Here is an 18773-nt window from a genome sequence, read left to right as displayed (position 1 = left end):
GGGGGCATTGGGGACCCATACAAGATGGCAGCCGCGCTGAAACGTCAGCTCCAATGGGCAGCATCAGTCTATATGAGGCATCTACGTATATAATGCCGATTTGTGTGTAATTTGTGATAATGAGAGCACATGATTTTCTTTTAAATAATGAGGTTCACAGATAAATTCATTTCAATGTCATTACTACTTTTAGAACATCCAAGTGAACTCAACTGCTATTTTGAGATATAAATATAATTTATTTCAATACACTAAAATCCAATATCAAGTATTTCTGGTATTTAGATGACTTTTTCAAGGCATTACTGAAGTGGAACTACTGTATACTTTAATTACGATATTTGTAGTATATAACTTTTATACTATTATTATTATTTAGCATAAAAGTAGCAATTTACTACAAAAGTATTAAAGTGTATTTTCAGTACATCCAAGTACACTTCATTTTTATTTATTTTGTGGGTCAGTGGTAAGCGGGTTACACAACGTTGGATGTTGTGGAACAGTGTTGGAGTAACACATTACAAGTAATGCGCATTACATAATAATATAACTTTTCTGAAGTAACGAGTAAAGTAACGCTTTACTTTATAAATGTACACAATAATATTTAATATTTTCAAAAAAGTAATGCAAGTTATGTTATTTTTTAGTTTAATTAATTCAATTTAAAAATAAAATAATGTACTGAATTAAACTTAATATATTAATGCTCTGTGCGCCTGAGCGGGAGCAGTTTGAGTCAGAAATGGAGATGGCAGGCCAGAGCTTGACATTTTTATGATGGAAATATTCAGTTTCTGAATGCAGAACTTTTCAGTCACAAACACACCTGCAAGGCCTGAAAGAGATCAAGCCTCAGCCAAGAAAAAGTAATGCAAAAGTAACTTAAAAGTAACGCAAGCATTACTTTCCATGAAAAGAAACTAAGTAACGCAATTAGTTACTTTTTTTAAAAGCAACTTTCCCCAACCCTGGTGGTGAATGACACAAAATATAGTATAGTATTTACTGATTAGATACTGCAAATAAACACATTTCATTCATACAATCACAAGAAGAGTAAACTGAATGGGATTGGGAAAAATTATGGTGTCTTCCTAAGATAGCTCTCTAGTGGTCCTGAAATGAAAAAGGTTTGGGAACCCCTGATCTAAGACACTGAAATATTCTTAAAAAAAGAAATAAGCTGATTTATGATGAACCCATATGATATAGTTATAGTCGACTATAAATAAAGATTTCTCCCCAGTGACATTTTATATTTCATAACTGAAGAGCTGTCTGTGTCTCACCGCTGACGGTTGGTGTGATATAATGAGGATCATGAGCAGCACTACTCACTCTTTAGAGCCCTTGATGTGATGTCTGAAGAGAGTATAACAAATAAATGTGGATGATAACGTACTCATTTAAAAACACGCGTCGTTTTCTCCCGGCAGTCATGTTGTTGCCGTTTTGTGTCTCCCGCAGTGCTTGTCAATCCGCTATCGCGATACTATGATGTCATACAACCATCAGTCTGCGCAGTGCTGCGCGAGGTCACACACAGCTAATGATAAACGACGAAAAACAAAACACACATTAAAGCTTTAATTACAGACACGAGTCTCTGGCCAAAAATGTTTTAAATATGTGCTAAATACAGTTTGTAGAAAGTAAAGCTTTTTTTAATTAAAAAAATATATTAAGTTTTAACTTTCATATATTAACATATTTCAAAATGTATTTCAGGGGCAACAAATACATTTCTAATTTAACTATCCATACGGCAAAAATATATTTTTCTTGGTCAATTTATAAAAGTTTCTATTAAAGTATAAAATGTATATGTATGTATGAAGTATATTTTTGCATTTAAAAATATATTTAATTTTGATCTTTTCAAACCAGTTGTGTTTACATGTTTGTAACATACAAAGTTTTTCTTCCAAATGTAACGTGAATATAAATGCTATATTTCAAAATATAGTTCAGTAGATATATTTTTTATTCTTTGAAATTTTAAAATTATATTTAAAAATATATATTTTTTGTTGTATGTGGTTGCATCAGACTGTAATAAAAGCGAGCTTTACACGGAAATACATGAGGAACTAAGAAATAGCGGTCAAATACTGTAGTAAAATACTGCTGAAGCCTACATTATTCATTGTTTTCATAACTTCTTTTATTTAACAAATAGTTATAACAGAAGTCAGCCATTAGAAAATAAATGCTTACAGTGACCAGGACCTTGAAAAAAAAATCATCTGTTGATACTACACAGTCAGTCAGTCATCTTAACCACATATCAACCACTGATCCTTACCATGTAATGCACAACTCATAATAAATTCAAAGTCACCAAAACAAGTTTATTGATCAGTTAAGATCGCATTGGTTCTGTAACATTAAAACAATCTGTGAGAAGAGAATAGTTTCTTTCAGACTGCAGTACGTCACCATCAGTAACATATATAAACATATATATACACAACATAAATATTACACCTGTTCACAGATTATTTCTTACATCATTCAGATACAAAATGTACACGTTAGTCTCTTCAGACTTCCCCATCCTGACTATCTTCAATAGAATTTACATCTCTAGAACTTGCTTTTCTTTATCTTTATCATCATCATCATCAGCTCAGAGGAGACGTGTGTGTGTGTGTTTGTGTGTGAGGGTGATGTTTCTCAGACATGCTGTTGGACACATGAACACACATTCAGAGCAGATGGGAATCAAACGCTGTGGGAGTTTGGACAGCAACATGTGCTAATCAGGATGAAGATCTGGGATAACAGAGTCATTCAATCTCTAGCCCACAACCCTGCTGAAGACCTCAGATGTACAGAGATCCATCGGCCGGACCCACGTAACCCACTCCTATCAGCAAAACATCAATCAGGGTCCAGATACCCAGACCACCAAAGCTGAAGAGCTTCCCCAAACCTTCTCTCCACTGACCCAGATAGAAGCGGTCCGCACCGAACCCACCCAGAGTAATGCTGTGGAAATACAGCAACATGAGAAAAGAAGCTTTAAACAACAGATACACAACTGTGAAATATGTGCAACATTCTTTATTATTCAAAGCAGTACTGAATTATATAGAGCAGGATTTGAGATCATATTTATAGCTATAGAGAGTAAACCGAAAACAGAAACACTAAGATACATCCTGAGCACTTTAACATGATACAGCCATAGAAAGGTCACATAATCTTTATCCCACATTCATATTTCACAGCTAATGTTTTGTCTTGACCCTGTTGTGTAGACTTCAACAAAACAACCTTAATCAGACCATACTGGATACTTAGGCTGAGCAAAGCAATATATTGAGTTTTGGTAATATATTTGTATTTTATCCGAGTGGGATACAGGATGAAACAATAGCGTCTCTACTGTATCGGTAGTGTCTGATATGATCGTCCTTGTTTGCAACAGAAGCTCTGTCAGTAATGTACACTGAGGTCAGGCATAAGCTTTCCAATGAGCTCGCGTGTTGTGCAGCTGTATATTTTCAAACAGGGAAGAAATCATATAAGGCTTTGACTTGCATGTAAACATTTATACCACATTGTAGAAAATACCAATAAATTTATGCATCATATATAGACACATTCATTTCAAAATCACCACTATATGAATTTAAGTCATTATTAATATCATTTTTACACAAAAAAACACTCAATGCTGTGAGGTGTTTCTGTAGCTCAACTGGTAGAGCATTGCGTTAGCAGCGCAAATGTTGTGGGTTCGGATCCCCGATAAAGACATCGATGAATAAAGAGTCTGAATGTAAAATCACCTGAGCGCAAGAGCTGTTGACCATTTATATCCTCCAGTCCAGTTACAAAACAAACGCTTCTGAAACACTCGCTTACCTGTGAACACAATAACACACAACACTGGGTCTTCCAAACATAGTCAAGCATTTGTCTAATCTAACAAACAAAGAGAAAAATATTGGAGGATGCCAATTAAAAAACAAAATAACGTTCATCAAATGATTTCACTTCAAATCCGCATAATCCTGTATTCAGATTTTTGCAGAATCCATTAAACGGCACACCGGCCAGCAAAGGGTTTGCAGCAAAATTTGTTAAATGACTTAAGTGACACGTGTTAAAATAAGACACTTCAAACTTTTTCACTGCCATTAAAGTGAAATTACAAAACCTAAACATAAGAGCCAGATTAAAAAACGCACTTAGAGGGTTTTGGATCTAAACTATCTGAGTGCACTATTGCTTTAACTGTGATGTCAAATTAAAGTGAAGAAAATAAATATTAATACGACTGTCATGCGTACCCAAACAGTGCACGTGTTCCAGAACTTCACATGTAGCATTATATCGTCGGCGTGGACATGAGACCGTCATACAGCTAGTGGAGTGAGAGCAACGATACTGAGACGAATCCAACTGCCAGCAGAACCGACAGTCCACAGTCAAAGTGAAGTTCTGCTGATGTTCACCTGATTCATTCTGAAAACACACAAACACACACATATGTCTTCACAAACATCAGATTTCAGCTCTTTGTTGTATTGAATAACATAAAAATGTTATTGCAAGCATGTGGAAAAAATAGCTCATTGAAATTTGTCTTATAAGGGGATCTTATTATAATAATACCGCCCCTTAATCTGCACTATCCAACCACGGCACTGCCATTTAGTGCAGATATCAGCTCATTTGCATTTAAAATGACACATCCACAAACCAGCACATTTTTGCTCACACCTACAAAGTGTCAATTTTAACATGTTATTGTAAATTATCTGTGGGGTATTTTGAACTAAAACTTCACGTATGTACTCACATATGATTTATTGTACATCTTAAAAGTCGTGTGAAATTTCCCCTTTAAACAATCTCAGAATAGAAACAAATTAAACATGAAGTTTAAAGGCGGGGTGCATGACCTCTGAAAGCCGAAACAAACACATCCCTACCCCAATAGAATCGGGACCTTCTTTTGATAGACCCGCCCCACACATACGCAACCCAGGCAACGATGTTGGTTAGTAGACACGCCCCTTACTGCTGATTGGCTAGAAGTGTTTTGGTACCTGGCCCCTCGCTTTTTCAAAGTGTTTCTCAAAAATCATACACCCCACCTTTAACTAGTTAAAAATAAAAAGATAATGTCTGATTTCTATTGCCTGGGTCAATAAACTTTATACTTTTGCACACACAAACACAGGGTGCATGCAGAAATGTCAAAAACATTAAAGCAAGAGTGTGTCTCACCACACAGCGAATGTTTGGTTTGGTGGTGCAGCTGTAGTTTGTAGGTTGGCCGTAAGTGCAGTTGTGCTGATATGAGCAGCTGATACATTCAGCAGGGAGTTTAGTACACAAACCATCACTCGGACATCTCGCTGTGTAGTTTTCTTTATTGACCTCTGACAGCACTAAACAAACACACAAATCAATCATACAGAGTGTGACGCAGTGTTTATAATGCAGCTGCTGGGATCAAGTGTGAGGGATCGAGTCTCACCCGATGACGCTGTCAGAGCCACCGGGCTGCTCATCACAGGCTTCTGCTGGGCTGTGTATGGCGGATCCTGACCCACATGAGGAGAACTCAGATACCCGATGACAACAGATTCAGGGGAACATGATGTAATGAGATTGATTTAGCGTAATATTGTTGTTACAGTCAAGTTCGTGTGAATGAAAACACCCAATAGTTGTGTTACGTTGTGGATAACATTTCTAAACATGCGTCAGTTTTTGTGTTGTAACATGAGATCAGAACCGAACGTGCAGTCTTACCGATGACACATCTACAGTAAATGTCCAACAGAAGCACAACTATCATCAGATACGAGCGCATGATGTTCCGTCCGCCTTCAAAAAGCCGTTTAAACCCGCTCACAGCCATCCCGAGCCCCCGATTCCCACCTGAACTTCCGTTTACGCTCCTCTGACCTGAACTTCCGCTTGGCTAAATACTTCACAATAAAAGTCCCAATAAATCTGATATGTTTAATTATTTAGCATTAATATTTTTATAAAACTGAAATAAAAAAATAAATGTAAAATTATTATGGTGATATGAAACCAAAACACACTTGGGTACTAAATTAACTTAATAAATTACAATAAAGGAATAGTACCACTGACTGTACATAGTTTTAAGTGTATGATTGGGTGTACCTGTTTTTTTTTTATTATTTAATTATTTCCCCTTAAAAATGTAAAGAAAGGGATTACTCTTATTCTTCCAGTAATATAATACATGTATATATATAATGCACGTTTTTATGTACCCTTCTCACTTTAAATTCTTTAGTGAGTTAATGAGAATAATAGTAACACTTTAATGTAGATTCTCATCATTACCATTAACTGGTTGGTTATTAGCATTAACATTATTGAGATATTGGCTGTTTATTAATACTTAAAAAGCACATATTAATGCCTGATACTATTGTGATACCATTACTGTACCCCAGTGCCAACACATAATGTTTTGTAAGGATTACAATGAAGTTACGAAGCAAATATTCTAAAATTTTCTCAAACTATTCTAAGATAAAACGTTTTTAAAATATTATACAGTCATTTTCAAAATCTGAAATATTAGCAGAAACTACAGTTAGAGATATGATGTCTTCCAGCCAATAAAAATTTCTATAATGAAATTAAGAATTCAAAAAGAAAACAGATACAAATATATGGGCAGTTTTAAACAGTCTTTATTCTAAGCATTTTCACACAAAAACCGACATCACCATTTAGACCTTCTGAAGTACTTTTCATTTGACATTAAGCCGAGAGCTCACACTACAGAATCAAACTGCTCTCCATCCCTTCATTACTCGTGACCTTTAATATTTGTTCTTCCCACTCGCCATCTCAAACTTGCATCTGATTTTCTCCTCAGCTGAATAAAGACTCAGAGCTGACAGCTACGCTACGGTTCAGAAGACTTCTTCAGCATTCCTACACCTGGACTGTTTCAGCAAAGTCAATCTGGCCATCACCTCATCCACCGTCAGCTCGCCATGGACTTTATTGTCTCTGGTGCGCACGTTCACGCTGTTAGTCAGTCGTTCCTTCTCACCCACCACTGTAAAACAAGCAGACATATATCAGACCATAATGATGTGAATAAACCCATTCATAATAAAACTGATCTTCTTACCCAAGATAAAATTATACTGCGACAGCTGTGCGTTGCGAATTTTCTTGTTCAGAAGGCAACTGGAATCCAGATCAGCATCGGCCATGAAACCGGATTCGACGAAACGCTTACACACCTGCAGAAGAAAATCCCAAAACCATCTTAACATCATCTTTCCTTCAGAAAAAGGCAACACAGTAGAGCTCAGTGCAGCACGTCAGACCTGTTTGGCGTATTCTTCAAGAGATGGATTGACGGGCACCACCATCACTTGGCGTGGAGACAACCACAGTGGCCTGAGAGAAAGAGGAGACACGATCAGATCTAAACATATTCATGCTGTGAGCTTTGTGTTACAGAAAACAGCCCAGTTATATTTGAAGTGTCAAAGATAAGGGTTTAAAACCATGAGCTCACAGTCAGAGGTGTGACCCCCATTTTTTGAGCCAAATGGATTTTGCACGCAACCTTCAAATCAAAGAAACGTCCCTTAGTCAGTTTTGTGTGGAAAATATTATCAAATCTCTGCTGCAACCTTGTCACTTTCAAAGATTTTTGCTATTTAAAGGCTTTTATTTGTGTTACATGTTACTTTATTCATGTGGAAGGCGCTGCAGATGCAACAGTGCAGTACCAACAGTGCAGTCGCAGACGTCATCAGCATCTGAGCACGGTCGCAGGCTCCTTGCTGCTGCATTTTGCTATCTAATGAATTTTCAAAACCCTGTACGGTAATGTGCTTTGTAGAAAATGTATGAAAATGTACGAAAATGTCTCGATGTTATATAAGTAGATTTCTTGATTTAACTTGGTACAATGCCAGAGATCACAGGGGCACAGAATCACATAAATAATTATTATATAGGAACGTATTTTTAGTTTTTAATATTTTCTTTTTTTTTAAGTGTAAGTATAGATTACGCATTATTGCTTTCGCAGCTTTGAACATTAAAATCAATCACATGAATCAATTATGTTATTTTTATTGTTTTTTATACCTTATGGATTTAAAATGACATTCATTTTCTAACATAACGCAGTGGTTGTGCAAATGGATTAATGGCTTTAAACAGAACGGAAATAAACAAAAATCTCAGATGCAAATATGATGCCAATACATCATTATACAGATTTAATTATTTGATAAAAGAATTTAACATAAAATTTAGTCAACACATTTATTCTGGTGGTTTTCACATGAAGGCAGGAGGGCTCAGATTGTTAGAAATGTAAGTGGGAGTGCCATGAAAAAGCGCTCTTAAAATAAATATTATATGTCTGTGCATGCACAAATTTCTGTGAGCTGTGCACACTGTGTCCTTTAAAAAAAATTGGTGCCCATAAATAAATGCTAAATGATATAAATGCCTGATTCAGGTGCATTAAGCCCAGTGATGTGTCAGTCATACCATTTCCCAGCGTAGTTTTCTGTGAGTATGGCGATCATTCTCTCTACTGAACCCAGAATAGCTCTGTGAATGATCACCGGCCGTGCTTTATCATCTCCATCTTTCCTGTAATGATGGAAACAGATGAAAGTGATTTTAATGCCATTTCACTCATTGCATCGACCTTTGAGCCGCACTTACCCCACGTAGACCAGATTGAAGCGTATGGGTAACTGGAAGTCTAGTTGAATAGTGGCACACTGGTGATATCGACCGATGGCATCTTTAATCTTAATGTCAATCTAAGATGTAAGAATTAAGCGAGAGGATTCAGACAGGACAGAGTTTGCTGGAGATCGTATGAACAGAATTACAGGTCTCACCTTAGGTCCATAAAAAGCTCCATCACCTGGATTTAGCTTCCATGGCTCACCAAACTCATTCAGGCTGTTCTCAAGTTGCTGTGAAACATACAACTCGAGTTAATACCAGACAAGTTTTATCGCTCATCCTCAGAGAAAAATAAAATAAATAAATCCCTGTACCTTTTCAGCCTGGTTCCACACAGCGATGTCTCCCAGGAACTTCTCCGGACGCGTGGAGAGATGCAGTTGAAAGGAAAATCCGAACACATCATAGACACAGCGCAAGAAATCCAGACAGCCCTTCATTTCTGACTCGATCTGAATCACAAAAAGGAGGGAAGAGTAAGTTTCTTGTAAGGCAGTGATGCCGAGCCAGCGGACCACCGACAGATTAAGTGCCGTTCACCTGATCCATAGTGCAAAATATATGAGCATCATCCTGCTGGAAGCGTCGGACTCTAGTGAGTCCCGTCAGAGTTCCCGACAGCTCGTTGCGATGCAGGACACCAAAGTCAGCAAATCTGAGCGGCAGTTCACGCCAGGAGCGCGGTCGATGACCAAACATCAGACTGTTTTAGACGAAATATTATATATTTATCATAAAGAGGTTTATTTTAAGAAAGTACTGAAAACAATGTTGAACAAAGTAAAATAGTGAAATGCCAAGATTACGGGATAGTCAAGTGTATGCGGATCATACTGATGGGATTTTTATTTTGGAGTACACTATGTCAGGTGGATTTACCAGTGTCCAGGGCAGTTCATGGGTTTCAAAGCAAAGACGTCCTGCTCAACAGGGAAGGAGAACATGTTATCACTGTAGTGCTGCCAGTGACCGGACGTCTCCCACAGTTTACTGTTATAGATGTTTGGAGAGGCCACCTCCTGAAAGCCTCGTCTGCAGTACTCCTCCTGTACAACCATCACACAAAAAACTGACTGAATCTCACAACAATACAAAGGTATAAAAAAATTATCATCTGCTTAAAGAAATCAAGTCTTTCTTTAAGACTATTAACTATTTCCATGCACGCATTTTTTTTAAGTTACCAGCCAGCACCAGCATTTTTTATGAATTTCAAAAAGTTCAATGCCTTCCTTTCTTCTCTAAATATATAAACATACAATATATCAAATCAAAGTACAGACCTTCTGCTTTCAAACAAAAAGAAAACTTTTGTTAGGGCTGTCAAAAGATTAATCGCGATTACAAAATAAAAGTTTGTGTTTGCATAATATATTTGCATGTGGATTGCGTGTAATTATTATTTATATATAAAGCACACACATACATTTAAGAAATAAAAAACATGTTATTAATTTATACATTTTTAAATGTTTATATAAAAATAAAACATATCAAAATATCAAAATATTATATGTTTCTTAAATACATACAGGTATGTGTGTGCATTTATATATACAAAATTACACCCATATATATTATGCAAAAACAAACTTTTATTTTGCATGCAATTCATCATGATTAATCTTTTGACAGCTCTACTTTTTATCACATCTTTATTTGTTCTTTTTTGATTACCTCTCAAATATGGGTAGGTTTTTATCAAAAACACAAAATGTTGTGTTATTATTAAAACATACACAGTGTTTTGACTGTTTTTGGATCAATTGATGTTTAAGTGTTTATAAGAGCGCCACCTAGTGGATAATAGTGGAAATATGGACTGTAGTAAAAACTCATCATTGGCAGGGAAGCTTTTCTCTTAATTGACGAGATAACTTCTCAATGGCTGTAAAATACTTTTAGACCTCCCGTTTGTCTTTACCCTGAATGGTGATACTACAACAATCAAATACTGTCATGATGTATGATCCTACAAACATGCATCATTTTCTTTGTGCACAATATTATTTCATGCTGTCTTTCATTTGAAGGTTGGTGACGTAAACATGTTCTTCAGTGTAAGGATCTGTGAAAGTGATGTTACCCTGATAAACTCTGTCAGTGTGTTGTAGATGTAAGCTCCTCGCGGGAGAAAGAAGCAACTGCCTGGACTCAGATCATGGAAGAAGAAAAGTTCCTGATCCTACAATTAAGAGAGATAGAGAGACAATTACATCTAAAGAAGTGACACATCATCTAATCTGACAAACTGTTCTCAAATGAGCACAAGAGGATTATTGGAATTACTGCACGTCTGTGAGATTATGTGGGATAAATCATACAGTATGATTGTAATATGCAGAACAGACTGAATCCAAGCAATGATGGTTTACAGCAGAATCTATTTGAGTTTCGTGGCTAATTAGGAGCGATCAGTCGGATCTCAACAGGACAGGATGGTCATCACCACCACCACCTGCTCCTCACTGAAGGTGAGAAAAACTCTTAAAGAGCCGCTTTCACACTTCACTGTTTCTGGCACACAGATAAACCCTTCTTAAGTCTTTCTGTTTAAAAGTGATGGTGACTCGGATCAGCTCAGATCATTTATCACAGCGGTCTCAGAGTTGCCCGTCAAAGTCTATTAATAGCCTCAATTGTAATATTGATCTATTACATATTTTTAGGGGCGTAATGATCATAGACTCTAAAAAAGATGGACGTAGTGTCCGTGACGTCACCCATAGGTTTTTTTAAAGCCAATAGTATGCAGTGCCTGCCGTCGCCATCTTGGGCTATGCATAACTCACGGATAACCAAAATGGGAGGCGGGGCATGGGTGAAGCTGAGGTGGCTGGTTGCTGAAACCACGCCCACCTAGCTCGACGGAAGTGACAGCAGTGGCAGTTCACCTGTCACTCAAGTGGTCATGTTATAAACATCTCAAACTCACAGTGATATTAGACTGATAATGACTTCCTACTAATCACAGAGCCGTAGTACATGAGAGAGCTGTGCATGCATAATATCACCTTTGCGATACAGACAGGAATTATAGTGTGTATCGCAAAACATCGTTACACCCCTACTATTTTTTTATTAGCTTGGCTTCTTTATGCATGTTAACAATAAACAACAAAAAAGCACATCAACAAGTAAAAGATTTTTTGAGTAGACTATATCAAAACGTAGCCCTCCAGATTGTTTTATCCATTGCTCACAAAAAGGTTCATGACCCTGATTTATCACATACCTTCCCAATTTTGCGGTGGTCTCTGTTTTTGGCCTCCTCTTGAAAGCGTTCCCATTCCTTTAGCATTTTGCTGTCAGGAAAAGAGATTCCGTAGATCCGCTGAAGAGTCTCCATATCCGCACGACCTTCCCAGTATGTAGATGAATTCTGAACAGCAGTGATTAGTTCATTGAACTGCTAATATTTCATACGTGTGGATTTATATTTCTTAGATGAATTACTGCTCATACACAAGTGCTGGCACAATACAATAATGCTTTACATCAAACATAAAGCTCAGGGATGAAATGTGTTACCTTATAGATCTTCATAGCTTTAATTTTCCCTGTGTGTCGTACATGTGGCCCTCGACACAGATCAATCAAAGGGCCGCACCTATAAGAGACAGAGACTGAATTCTGCGAGAAGAACGAAGATTTTCAGCAGAGTCGAGGAATAAAGCGTCATGTGTTACCTGTACACAGTCGTGGTGGGTGTAGACACCTTCTCATTCAGAATGCGACATTTGAACTTGTTGTACTACAAAAAAACAAATAAAATAGATGTTTACTTAAGCACCTAGATCAAATAACTTAAATCTTTGAATGACTGATGTCTCACCTTAAACATCTCCAGCAGGGTTTCCTTACTGACTTCCAGTCTCTCAAATGTCTGTTTGTCCTTCACGATGGCTTTACAGATGTTCTCCAGATTACTGAACTCAGTGCTCGACACTCCTCTGTGAGGAAACAAACAGAAACGTTTGACAACATGACCGATCATACAGACACAAAGCATAGCCCTGCAATCACGCTGACTAACTTTTGCCCATCCAGGAACATGTCGTAGTAGAAGCCGTTCTCGATTGGTGGACCGTAACAGAGACATCCGCCGTAGAAACGCTCCATGGCTTCTCCCAGGATATGAGCGCTGGAATGCCAATACACAGCCTGAGAATGGAAAAGACAATCTGTTAAAGTGGACACATCATGAAAATCTGACTTTTTCCATGTTTAAGTGCTATAACTGGGTCTCCAGTGCTTTTATCAACCTAGTAAATGTGAAAAAGATCAACCCAGTAACTTAGTTTTGGTAAACCATTCTCTGCAAGAATGTGAAAAAAACAGCTCATTGAAATTTGGCTCCCCTTGTGATGTCAGAAGGGGATCTTATTATAATAACACCGCCCCTTAATCTGCATCTAACCACGGAGAGAGAGAGAGAGAGAGAGCGAAATCAAGCTAACCTGACTTAAAGGGATAGTTCACCCCCAAAATGAAAATACTGTCATGATTTACTCACCCTCATGTTGTAACAAATCTGTATAAATTTCTTTGTTCTGATGAACACAAGGAAGATATTTTGAGAAATGTTTGTAACCAAACCGTTTGTGGACCCCATTTACTTCCATAGTATTCATTTTTCCTACAATGGAGGTGAAAGGGGTCCAAGAAGGGTTTGGTTACAAACATTTCTAAAAATATCTTCCTTTGTGTTCATCAAAACAACGAAAGGTATGTGGGTTTGTATCAACATGAGAGTGAGTGAATGATGACAGAATTTTATTTTGGGATGAACTATCCCTTTAATATCTCCATTATATGTAGAAACTTAAAGGATTAGTCCATTTTCTTTAAAAAATCCAGATAATTTACTCACCACCATGTCATCCAAAATGTTGATGTCTTTCTTTGTTCGGTCGAGAAAAAATAATGTTTTTTGAGAAAAACATTCCAGGATTTTTCTCATTTTAATGGACTTTAATGGACCCCAACACGTAACAGTTTTAATGCAGTTTAAAATTGCTGTTTCAAAGAACTTTAAAGATCCCAAACGAGGCGTAAAGGGTCTTATCTAGCGAAACCATTGTCATATTTGACTAGAAAAATAAAAAAATATGCACTTTTAAACCACAACTCTTAAGTTTTGGGGTCCATTAAAGTCCATTAAAATAGTCCATGGGCCAAGCCAGAATTTGGTACCACTTAAGGTGGCAAAATATATTTGGTACCAGTTTGTTTGTAGAGTCCATATAAGTACTTTGAAACATGATAACCATTTTAAATGAGTAGCTTTACTAATCTTTTGGAACAATCATTATTTTTGCCAGTATAATCCTACAGTATCTGCACAGCAGGTCTAATGTAAGAGGTAGCCATACATGCTGTATGTTAATTTTTTCAGGACAGTCAAGGGTGTCCAGATCTGCCATCATTTGACATGATATTGGTTGTGTAAGTTTTATATTAAGCTTCATATTAAAGAAAGCATCTTTTAAATTGTTATATTTGTAAATCTTATCTCAAAAGATATTGGTGTGGGGGGATATCATTTCAGATATGGATAGACAAGACTGTCTGTAATCTGGTGATATCAGAACCATGAGGGTGGGACAATCCATGACCTAGCAAGTTGAAAAAATATGTATGTAGTATGTACTGTATATGAAAATTGTATATTATCCAATAACAACGACTGGTGCTAATTTCAAAAGTTTCAGATAACTCCACCATACTTCATTGTACATGTAAGCCATGTAATCATGAAAAGGCGAGTCCTACTGTTTATTTTGATGTGTGTTACCCTTGTAGCCTACTAGCACTTTGCGACTTATTCAGTATGACTCAGCAGTGTTTTAATGAGTGAAGAAATTACCAATTATTGCAACTTTGTTTAATTTGATGCATTTTCAAATCAAGATTACTCAGACCATCTTTGTTCTACAAGCAAGATACTTGTGTCACTGTGAAGTAGGTCCACACTTTTTCATTTGATACCTGTTTTATACAAGAAAAGATTGATGAGTGTGTGGAGATGCAGAGATGGAGCGGGTGTCAGGAAATGTGACAACAGAATGCTAGCTATAGTCAGCCGTGAACTAGTAGCAGCTGAAGGTCATTATCACAGATCCTGCTACAGGGTGTACACAAAGGAACCAAATACAGACAAAGGTGAAATTAACTTGGACCAAGCAGAATGTCATTATGAAGCAGCAGAAAGAATGGCGCTTTATAAAGTTTTTGAATACATTATGGAAGGACTGATTGAACATCCTACAGTGGTACCATTCACAGACCTGACCTCTAAACTGGTGACAGAAATGGCAGAATGTGGTGTAACACAAGTGGCATCTTCTACAAAGAAACATATTCTCAGGGAGAAAAAAATGACACAGCCCTTTGCCTTTCAGAAGCAAGCAACAAGTGGAGATGCCATCCCACTACCACAAAACATCAAGCCTGGTCTGTTCACAACATTGGCATGGGACTATACTGTATAGAGAGACTAGAGGAGACAATCAGTGGTGAAGCGACATCTCATAGAGTGAATGGAGTTGCTGTGCAAACAAAACCTACTGCTGATCATCCTGCAGAGACCAGAGCTTTGCCTTGCATCCCCAAAACCAAGAAGAGAAGTATTGAAGCAGTAGAGATGGTACTTCCCATTTACAATGCAGGAGAATGTGCCAATTCTTCTGTTATACAGACGATTGATACTGATCATGCCTCCTTTCTACAGGATACAATAATTACATTTTCCTATAACTAATAATAAAATCGTATAATATGTATAGTTCATTTCTAGACATTTGGACACCTCACTGAAATGGATGAGAAATATCTCCCACTTATTTGTACAGGTATGCTAATGTTAGACTGGATGCGGGGACCACCAGCACCAATGGCTGTTCTGGAGCCTATAGCCTGCAAGTGTTCACGGACCTGCAAGCTTCCTGACTGTTCCTGTCTTGCCAATAAATTAAAGTGCACAGAAATGTGCAAGCTACAACCCTGCAGCAATTAGAGGGAGGAGGATACTGATGTCATGAAACTGGTTGAATATGAAGAGTTTCGTTGCAAAACGAGATAACTCCGTTTTTTTATTTTTCAGAAATCTCGTTTTTTGGTCGTGCATTCCAATTAATATCAATTCAACTGCAGTTGGTTTGTTTTGATTTAAACCTTCATGACTTAAAAAATACAGCTAAGTAGCACCATAAAACAAAATAATAACATGATAACATAATAATAAACATATTTTGACAAAAATGTTAAAAACTGAGTTATCTTGTTTTGCAACGAACCTCTTCATATGATGATGACGATGATGATGAATAAACAGAAACAGTTTGCAATGACCAAATAAGTTCATGAACAATGTAGAATTATTTAGTTTTTTTTTTTTTGTATGACATGTTCTGTTCAAATAAAGTAAAATGACTTAATTATTTGGCTCAACAGTTAGTGTCATTGAAGGCTGATTTCTGTGACAAAGCTACCACTTACAAAAGGTTATCATGTTGAAATATCATCTAGAGATATGGACTTAAACAAAAATCAAACTAGAATTTGCCACCTTGGGTGGTACCGATTAGTGAAAATTTTGGCCTGGGCCCATGGACTAAAATGAGAAAAATCCTGGAATGTTTTCCTAAAAAAAAAAAAACATAATTTCTTCTCGACTGAACAAAGAAAGACATCAACATTTTGGATGACATGCTGGTGAGTAAATTATCTGGATTTTTTAAAGAAAATTGACTAATCCTTTAATGTATATTACTGCTTTATTCTGTTATTTAATTTGTGTGTTTAGCTTTTTTGTTCTTAATCTTTAATTTTATTGCTGTAACTTTCTACTTCATCATTGCACTATTTGTACGAAAGAGAGCGAGAGAGATAGAAAATTGACATCACAGTTGAGTTTCCATTTCAACAAACCATCATTATAGTGATCAGTGTTGACATTTTTATCGAAAGCAACTTGCATGAATCAAAGAATCATTTCAAACAGGGACTTCATCTCTTTAAACTGTTTAAACTGTTATAACTCACAGCCTGAGCGTCCTCATGGTCAAAGCGCAGAAGCTCCAGACTGCAGTCGGTCTCCAGAGGTCTGTCCAGATCCCAAAGTTCTCCATTCACCCGGGCAATCACACAGTTATCTGCAAGACCCTGACTGCAACACCATCATATACACTTATATAGTTACTCTTTACTGGACAAATCACAAAACTGATAGAAAATATAAAAACTTTCCAGCTAACTGCGACATCACATAAACATACAGACAACAAATGACACAAAGTTAGAAATGTGTTACGATGACTCTTTAAAGAGATGAAGTAAGTCCTCACCTGATGTTGCAGGCGATCTGATACGGGCTGCTCACCCAGGCTGTGGCCGGCACAGTCTGTCCATCAGGAAGCTGAATGGTGATGGGTTTCCCGCCCGCCGCTCGTTCAGCCAGAATAGAGTCGCTCTCCGTCTTCAGCTGCTCATAGAGCTCCAGACGCTCGGAGATAAAACCAGGCCAAGGGTTTAACTGAGAACAGAGGAGTGAGTGAAACATTCAGATCTGATCTAGAATCAGACAGCAGCTGTGAGGATCACATGAATGCTGCTGATGCAACCAGAGAGCAACCAAATCACAGACACACGTGAAAGATATATGAAGATTAACTCTCCTGATGACTTCACTCCATCCTTCTTCTTGTTAATCTCTTGACTGTCCGGTGATTTTACTTTTGATGACGTCACTTTCTGCTATAAGACATGAATGAAAGCACAGGTGTGATCATGCTATCTATCTACATATCCATCTATATATCCATCTATCTATCTATCTATCAGAAATGTGCAACATTTCAAATGCATTTTGGATATTTATTTGCTCTTGTATTTCCTACTCCAAATATAATTATGAATTAATATCACATTTACATAGCAGTTTTTATGTTTCTCTGACAATGAGCCGGTCTAAGATCAGTGTAAGTTTCACCTTTGAACGAATCTTCTCCTTTGGTTCCTCGGGTTTGTTTTGGTTTGTGTCTTGTGTTCTCCTCTGGTTCTGGTTCTTGTTCTGCTCCTTCAGCTCCTGCTCGGATCGGAGGCCCCGCCGGAGGTGCAGCAGCCGGTATTTAAGTTTCTCGTTCTCGGTGCGCAACGCGTCCAGGTTCGAGCCGCTGGCCAGAGTGCTGAAGTCGAACCCGTCCGTGAGCCCGTCCTGCAGGCGGCTGATCTCATGACTCAACGCCGCGATCTGCTCCTCCTGAGCGGCCAAGCGTGCGGCCATGCGCTCCGCCATCTTTAAAGCGCCGTAGGATCGAGTGACCGGTAAACGGTACCGTCTCTCTTTACACAGTGAGATCTCCTTCCTGTAGAGACGAACGAATGATTTCTTCAAGTAAATGATTCACCATAATAAAATAAAAGGTTTTACACCTTATAAATAAATTCTCATTTGGTTATAAAGTAAACACAATTTGTATAAATGAATCAAATAAACATCACTATTTGTTAATCACAGTCGGTTATGATTGGTTCATCCTGAACAGCGATGAGAAAAGTAACGGGTTGAACATGACAACAAATGAGGATCTTTAGAATCGGCCTGGAAAATCATTTACACCCGAATAATGACACAGAAAACTTGACTAGATATTAAGCCGAACATAACACTTAATGCAAATCTTGAACATAATAATTTTAGATTTTTTGTATCCATTGCACCTGTCACCATAGATATGTATAAAGGCTAGATGGCTCAAGGCGGAGTCCCTAACGGCATCACCTGGCGGCCGTCTTGCGGCGGGGCGCTCGCTCACTCGTGGCATTGAGTTTAATGGTGCAGGTGCTTTTGGGTGACCGTGGCTTGCTCGGTTTTCTGCCGATTTTCAAACGGTTTGGATTTTTACAAACGTTATTATCGTGGCTATAATTCTGGATGCTTTAACATGTTTCATGAATTTATTTTTTATCTTTAGTATAGGTATACAGTGTCATAGGTACATCTTTGACATTTATAA

The 18773-nt window shown here is 37.5% G+C and overlaps 3 protein-coding genes across 4 annotated transcripts in view; all 3 read right to left on the bottom strand.

The window, feature by feature from the left end:
- LOC129419000 (leucine-rich repeat-containing protein 49) overlaps positions 1–1458 on the bottom strand; it is a 35853-nt gene extending 34395 nt beyond the window's left edge. Inside the window, exon 1 of the mRNA XM_055173978.2 lies at positions 1345–1458. The gene's annotated coding sequence lies outside the window, so the exon portion shown is untranslated. The remainder of the gene's footprint in view (positions 1–1344) is intronic.
- Positions 1459–2145: 687 nt separating this feature from the next.
- On the bottom strand, positions 2146–5942 carry tm2d3 (TM2 domain containing 3). The gene is made up of 6 exons (XM_073853910.1): positions 5790–5942; positions 5504–5607; positions 5251–5414; positions 4308–4482; positions 3804–3879; positions 2146–2997 (listed from the first exon to the last, which is right to left on the bottom strand). The coding sequence occupies exons 1-6, from the start codon at positions 5888–5890 to the stop codon at positions 2832–2834; spliced, it is 786 nt and encodes a 261-aa protein (XP_073710011.1). The 5' UTR covers positions 5891–5942; the 3' UTR covers positions 2146–2831.
- A 747-nt stretch (positions 5943–6689) lies between these two features.
- On the bottom strand, positions 6690–18253 carry tars3 (threonyl-tRNA synthetase 3). 2 transcript variants are annotated; one of them, XM_073853909.1, is made up of 19 exons: positions 17747–18253; positions 17430–17508; positions 17103–17292; positions 16804–16924; positions 12791–12918; positions 12590–12707; positions 12444–12508; positions 12286–12364; positions 11990–12136; positions 10841–10939; positions 9634–9800; positions 9295–9457; positions 9069–9206; positions 8907–8984; positions 8725–8825; positions 8545–8649; positions 7359–7431; positions 7157–7271; positions 6690–7081 (listed from the first exon to the last, which is right to left on the bottom strand). In XM_073853909.1, the coding sequence occupies exons 1-19, from the start codon at positions 18050–18052 to the stop codon at positions 6933–6935; spliced, it is 2421 nt and encodes an 806-aa protein (XP_073710010.1). In that variant the 5' UTR covers positions 18053–18253; the 3' UTR covers positions 6690–6932. The 2 variants fall into 2 exon arrangements, with proteins under 2 accessions (XP_073710010.1, XP_073710009.1); XM_073853908.1 differs by having other exon boundaries at positions 17430–17511; positions 17747–18250.
- Between the last annotated feature and the right edge of the window lie 520 nt (positions 18254–18773).

The sequence above is a fragment of the Misgurnus anguillicaudatus genome, chromosome 15 (assembly GCF_027580225.2).
Source record: "Misgurnus anguillicaudatus chromosome 15, ASM2758022v2, whole genome shotgun sequence".
Classification (NCBI taxonomy): Eukaryota; Metazoa; Chordata; class Actinopteri; order Cypriniformes; family Cobitidae; genus Misgurnus; species Misgurnus anguillicaudatus.
This window is presented reverse-complemented; position numbering and strand designations above follow the sequence as displayed.